The sequence below is a fragment of the Pristiophorus japonicus genome, chromosome 30, assembly GCF_044704955.1.
Source record: "Pristiophorus japonicus isolate sPriJap1 chromosome 30, sPriJap1.hap1, whole genome shotgun sequence".
NCBI classification, from domain to species: Eukaryota; Metazoa; Chordata; class Chondrichthyes; family Pristiophoridae; genus Pristiophorus; species Pristiophorus japonicus.
In genome coordinates this window covers 13,185,041-13,192,059 of record NC_092006.1, presented here as the reverse complement: position 1 = coordinate 13,192,059, position 7,019 = coordinate 13,185,041, and the positions used below count along the sequence as shown (strand labels likewise).

At 54.3% G+C, this 7,019-nt stretch overlaps 1 protein-coding gene across 1 annotated transcript in view; it reads right to left on the bottom strand.

Annotated features, from left to right (window-relative positions):
• Positions 1-203: 203 nt before the first annotated feature.
• The window catches only part of LOC139240122 (actin-1-like), a 7,855-nt gene continuing 1,039 nt past the window's right edge, over positions 204-7,019 (bottom strand). The window contains exon 2 of the mRNA XM_070868498.1: positions 204-333. Within this exon, the coding sequence (XP_070724599.1) occupies positions 204-333 (130 nt within the window). The remainder of the gene's footprint in view (positions 334-7,019) is intronic.

The window sequence follows — 7,019 nt, the reverse complement described above, 5'->3', positions numbered from 1 at the left end:
TTTATGTTCCAGGTCCCTGGGGAACCCCAGACACGAAACCCCTCCTGCTCCCACATTGCTGATCCACAGCGAGAGCAGAGCTGGAACTGTGGCCAATGTCTCACACCCATTTCTCAGCGTTGGGAGACTTGGCAGTTACACCCAGGCGTGAAGCTGAGATAATTGGTAATCACACCAAGGTATAAACAGCCACTCAGTCGCCATCACACCCACGTATTAAACGTGGGATAATTGTCACTTGCGTAATCGAGAAAATTGCCGCTTCCAGCCCAGACATCAGCAGCAGATAGCTGGCTGATCCCTGGGAGTGACTGAGAGATTGCAAACTCGGTCCTGTGTATCAGAGTGTGGAGCTGGCAGTCGCTCAGAGACAAGGGCAGCATTGTTCCAGGCTCTGGCAATTGTCGATACCTTTCCCCCTCCCGGGGCTGGAGCCTTCGCCCCGGGGCGAGCTGTGCTGACAGGTGGGCTGTTGGTAGGCCAGCCCAGCCCCATCGTCCTGCCCCGAGTGCTCCCTGTGCTGGGAGAGCCGCCATCTCTTCACACAGCCCACCCAGCCACAAACGCTGCACAGCGCGATCCCACAGCAACCCACTGAAAGTCAGGCTTATTTACTGAGTCCGGCCATGGGGACAATGTGCGTTAACCCAGAACAACCCTCCCAGACCCGGCATAATCCCCCTCCCCCTCCCCCGACCCAGTACACCCCTCCCCCTCCCCCGTACACCCCCTCCCCCTCCCCCGACCCAGTACACTCCTCCCCCTCCCCCTCCCAGTACACCCCTCCCCCTCCCCAGTACACCCCTCCCCCGACCCAGTACACCCCTCCCCCGACCCCGACCCAGTACACCCCTCCCCGACCCAGTACACCCCTCCCCCGACCCAGTAACCCCTCCCCTTCCCCCTCCCCCAACCCAGTACGCCCCTCCCCCGACCCAGTAACCCCTCCCCCTCCCCGACCCAGTATACCCCCTCCCCCAACCCAGTAACCCCTCCCCCAACCCAGTAATCCCTCCCCTTCCCCCTCCCCCGACACAGTATACCTGCTCCCCTCCGCCCCCGCCCCCCCCACCCCCGCACCGACACACTACACCCCGCACCGACCCGGCACAATCACAGAAAGTTACAGCGCGGACGGAGGCCATTCGGCCCATCGTGTCTGTGCCAGCCGACAAAGAGCCACCCAGCCTAATCCCACTTTCCCGCTCTCGGTCCGTAGCCCTGTAGGTTACGGCACTTCAAGTGCACATCCAGGTACTTTTTAAATGTGGTGAGGGTTTCTGCCTCTACCACCCTTTCAGGCCGTGAGTTCTGCCCCAGACCCCCACCACCCTCTGGGTGAAGACATTTCCCCCCAATTACTTTAAATCTATGTCCCCTGGTTGTTGACCTCTCTGCCGAGGGAAACAGGTCCGTCCTATCCACTCTATCCAGGCCCCTCATCATTTTATACACCTCAATCAGGTCTCCCCTCAGCCTCCTCTGTTCCAAAGAAAACAAACCCAGTCTATCCAATCTTTCCTCATCGCTAAAATTCTCCCGTCCCGGCAACACCCTGATAAATCTCCTCTGCACCATCTCCAGTGCAACATCCTGGTAAATCTCCTCTGTACCCTCTCTAGTGCAACATCCTGGTAAATCTCCTCTGTACCCTCTCCAGTGCAACATCCTGGTAAATCTCCTCTGTACCCTCTCCAGTGCAACATCCTGGTAAATCTCCTCTGTACCCTCTCCAGTGCAACATCCTGGTAAATCTCCTCTGTACCCTCTCCAGTGCAACATCCTGGTAAATCTCCTCTGTACCCTCTCTAGTGCAACATCCTGGTAAATCTCCTCTGTACCCTCTCTAGTGCAACATCCTGGTAAATCTCCTCTGTACCCTCTCCAGTGCAACATCCCGGTAAATCTCCTCTGTACCCTCTTCAGTGCAACATCCTGGTAAATCTCCTCTGTACCCTCTCCAGTGCAACATCCTGGTAAATCTCCTCTGTACCCTCTCCAGTGCAACATCCTGGTAAATCTCCTCTGTACCCTCTCTGGTGCAATCACATCTTTCCTGTAATGTGGTGACCAGAACTGCACGCAGTACTCCAGCTGTGGCCTGACCAGTGTTTTATACAGTACAAGCATAACCCCCCTGCTCTTGTATTCTATGCCTCGGCTAATAAAGGCAAGTATTCCGTATAGCTTCTTAACCACCTTATCCACCTGGCCTGCGACCTTCAGGGATCTGTGGGCCAGCACTCCAAGGTCCCTTTGTTCCTCTACACTGCTCAGTGTCCTACCACCTTGTTAACCCTCCCCAAATGCATCACCTCACACTTCTCCGGACTGAATCCCATTTGCCACTGATCTGCCCACCTGACCAGTTCATCGATATCTTCCTGCAGTCTGCAGCTTTATTCTTCATTATCAACCACATGGCCCAGTCTAGTATCATCTGTAAACTTCTTAATCATACCCCCGACATTCAAGTCTAGATCACTGATATATACCACAAAAAGCAAGGGACCCAGCACTGAGCCCTGTGGAACCCCACTGGAAACATCCTTCCAGTCACAAAAACACCCATCAACCATTACCCTTTGCTTCCTGCCTCCGAGCCAGTTTAGAATGCAGCTTGCCACTTTGCCCTGGATCCCGTGGGCTTTTACTTTCCTGACCAGTCTGCCATATAGGACCTTATCAAAAGCTTTGCTACAATCCCTATACACATCGTACACACTGACATCATTGGCTCACTGACCCAAGACAATCTCCTCAGCTCACTCTCACTCCCAGCTCACTCTCACTCCCAGCTCAAACTCACTCCCAGCTCACACTCACTCCCAGCTCACACTCACTCCCAGCTCACACTCACTCCCAGCTCACACTCACTCCCAGCTCACACTCACTCCCAGCTCACACTCACTCCCAGCTCACACTCACTCCCAGCTCACACTCACTCTCAGCTCAAACTCACTCCCAGCTCACTCTCACTCCCAGCTCACTCTCACTCCCAGCTCAAACTCACTCCCAGCTCACTCTCACTCCCAGCTCACTCTCACTCCCAGCTCACTCTCACTCCCAGCTCAAACTCACTCCCAGCTCACACTCACTCCCAGCTCACACTCACTCCCAGCTCAAACTCACTCTCAGCTCACTCTCACTCCCAGCTCAAACTCACTCCCAGCTCACTCTCACCTCTCTCTCACTCCCAGCTCACTCTCACTCCCAGCTCACTCTCACTCCCAGCTCACACTCACTCCCAGCTCACTCTCACTCCCAGCTCACACTCACTCCCAGCTCACTCTCACTCCCAGCTCAAACTCACTCCCAGCTCACTCTCACCTCTCTCTCACTCCCAGCTCACTCTCACTCCCAGCTCACTCTCACTCCCAGCTCAAACTCACTCCCAGCTCACTCTCACTCCCAGCTCACTCTCACTCCCAGCTCACTCTCACTCCCAGCTCACTCTCACTCCCAGCTCAAACTCACTCTCAGCTCACACTCACTCCCAGCTCACTCTCACTCCCAGCTCACACTCACTCCCAGCTCACTCTCACTCCCAGCTCAAACTCACTCCCAGCTCAAACTCACTCCCAGCTCAAACTCACTCCCAGCTCAAACTCACTCCCAGCTCACTCTCACTCCCAGCTCAAACTCACTCCCAGCTCAAACTCACTCCCAGCTCACTCTCACTCCCAAGCTCAAACTCACTCCCAGCTCAAACTCACTCCCAGCTCACTCTCACTCCCAGCTCACTCTCACTCCCAGCTCACTCTCACTCCCAGCTCAAACTCACTCCCAGCTCACACTCACTCTCAGCTCACACTCACTCTCACTCCCAGCTCTCACACACGTTCATTCTCACTCCCAGCTCACATTCACACCCAGCTCACACTCACTCTCACTCCCAGCTTACACTCACACCCACACCCAGCTAAGACCCACACTCACTCCCAGCTCAAACTCACTCCCAGCTCACTCTCACTCCCAGCTCACTCTCACTCCCAGCTCACTCTCACTCCCAGCTCACTCTCACTCCCAGCTCACTCTCACTCCCAGCTCACACTCACTCCCAGCTCACTCTCACTCCCAGCTCACACTCACTCTCAGCTCAATATCACTCCCAGCTCACACTCACACACACTCCCAGCTCACACTCACTCTCAGCTCACGCTCATTCGCAGCTCACTCCCAACTCACACTCACTCCCAGCTCACTCCCACTCCAAGCTCACGCAAATTCTCAGCTCACACTCACTCCCAGCTCACACTCACTCTCAGCTCACACTCACTCTCAGCTCACACTCACTCTCAGCTCACTCTCACTCCCAGCTCTCACTCATGTTCATTCTCACTCCCAGCTCACATTCACACCCAGCTCACACTCACTCTCACTCCCAGCTTACACTCACACCCACACCCACACCCAGCCAAGACCCACTCTCACTCCCAGTTCAACTCACTCTCACACGCAGCTCTCTCACTCACACCCACTCAAAGCTCGCTCTCACACTCACACCCAGCTCACACTCACTCCCAGCTCACACTCACTCCCAGCTCTCTCTCATTCCCAGCTCACACTAATCCCAGCTCACACCCACTCTCACTCCCAGCTTACACTCACTCCCAGCTCACACTAACTCCAAGCTCACACTCACTCCCAGCTCACTCTCACTCCCATCTCACACACTCTCACTCCAAGCTTACACTCATTCCCAGCACACACTCACTCCCAGCTCACACTCCCTCCCAGCTCACACTCCCTCCCAGCTCACACTCCCTCCCAGCTCACACTCACTCCCAGCTATCTGTCATTCCCAGCTCACTCTCACTCCCAGTTCACACTCACTCCCAGCTCTCTGTTATTCCCAGCTCACTGTCACTCCCAGCTCACTCTCATTCCCAGCTCACACTCACTCTCACTCCCAGCTCACTCTCACTCCCAGCTCACACTCACTCCCAGCTCACACTCACTCCCAGCTCACACTCACTCCCAGCTCACTCTCACTCTCACTCCCAGCTCACTCTCACTCCCAGCTCACTCTCACTCCCAGCATACTGTCACTCCCAGCTTACACTCACTCTCACTGTCACTCCCAGCTCACACTCACTCTCACTCCCAGCTCACTTTCACTCCCAGCTCACTCTCACTCCCAGCATATTGTCACTCGCAGCTTACACTCACTCTCATTCTCACTCCCAGCTCACACTCACTCCCAGCTCACTGTCACTCCCAGCTCACTCTCACTCTCACTCCCAGCTCACACTCACTCACACTCCCAGCTCACTCTCACTCACACTCCAAGCTCACTCTCACTCACACTCCCCAGCTCACTCTCATTCACACTCCCAGCTCACTCTCATTCTGGCTCCGGCTCTGGCTCCTCCCAGTCCCAGTGGGAATCTGACTCTATCAAAACGTCTGGCAAAAGAGGTGAGGAAATTGGAGCCGGGCGTCCAATAAAAGGACGGGAGAGAGAGTCAGAGCGAGAGATTGTAACACAGACAGACAGAGTGAGACAGAGACAGGCAGAGGGAGGGAAACACGGGGACAGACTGAATCACAGACTGGGAGAGAGAAAGAAAGATAGAGAGAGTGTTAAACAGGCAGAGAGAGAGGTAGAGCTCAGAGGCGGAGTATCGGACTATCGCTGATCCAGGGTCCGGAGCGGAGCGCCGCCGGTCACCATGGCCAACTTCACCGGCAACTGGACAATGAAAAGTAGCGAAAACTTCGAGGATCTCCTGAAAGAGCTGGGTGAGTGTGAGAGTGTTGGAGAGAGAGAGTGTGTGAGAGTGCTGGAGAGAGAGAGTGTTGGAGAGAGAGGGAGTGTGAGAGTGTTGGAGAGAGAGAGAGAGTGTGAGAGTGCTGGAGAGAGAGTGTAAGAGAGAGAGAGAGTGTGAGAGTGTTGGAGAGAGTGTTGGAGAGAGAGAGTGTGTGAGAGTGTTGGAGATAGAGAGAGAGTGTTGGAGAGAGAGAGAGAGAGTGTGAGAGTGTTGGAGAGAGTGAGAGAGTGTTGGAGAGAGAGAGTGTTGGAGGGAGAGAGAGAGTGTGAGAGTGTTGGAGAGAGAGTGTGAGAGTGTTGGAGAGAGAGAGAGTGTGAGAGTGTTGGAGAGAGAGAGAGTGTGAGAGTGTTGGAGATAGAGAGAGAGTGTTGGAGATAGAGAGAGAGTGTTGGAGATAGAGAGAGAGTGTTGGAGAGAGAGAGAGTGTGAGAGTGTTGGAGATAGAGAGTGTTGGAGAGAGAGAGAGTGAGAGAGTGTTGGAGATAGAGAGAGAGTGTTGGAGAGAGAGTGTGTGAGTGTTGGAGATAGAGAGAGAGTGTTGGAGAGAGAGAGAGTGTGAGAGTGTTGGAGATAGAGAGTGTTGGAGAGAGAGAGTGTTGGAGAGAGAGTGTTGGAGAGAGAGAGTGTGTGAGAGTGTTGGAGATAGAGAGAGAGTGTTGGAGAGAGAGAGTGTTGGAGAGAGAGAGAGAGAGAGTGTGAGAGTGTTGGAGAGAGTGAGAGTGTTGGAGAGAGAGAGTGTGAGAGTGTTGGAGAGAGAGAGAGTGTTGGAGAGAGAGAGTGTGTTAGAGTGTTGGGAGAGAGTGTGTGAGAGTGTTGGAGATAGAGAGAGAGTGTTGGAGAGAGAGAGAGTGTGAGAGTGTTGGAGAGAGAGAGTGTGGTTAGAGTGTTGGAGAGAGAGAGTGTGTTAGAGTGTTGGAGAGAGAGTGTGTGAGAGTGTTGGAGAGAGTGTGTGAGAGTGTTGGAGATAGAGAGAGAGTGTTGGAGAGAGAGAGAGAGAGAGAGAGTGTTGGAGAGAGAGAGTGTGTTAGAGTGTTGGAGAGAGAGAGTGTGTGAGAGTGTTGGAGATAGAGAGAGAGTGTTGGAGAGAGAGAGAGTGTGAGTGTGGAGTGAGAGTGGTGGGTTGAGAGAGGAGAGAGTGAGGAGTGTTGGAGAGAGAGAGAGCGAGAGAGAGAGTGGAGAGAGAAGAGGAGAGGAGAAGGGGGGGGGGGGGTGGGTGTGATGTGTGTGTGTGGTGGAGCACTTATA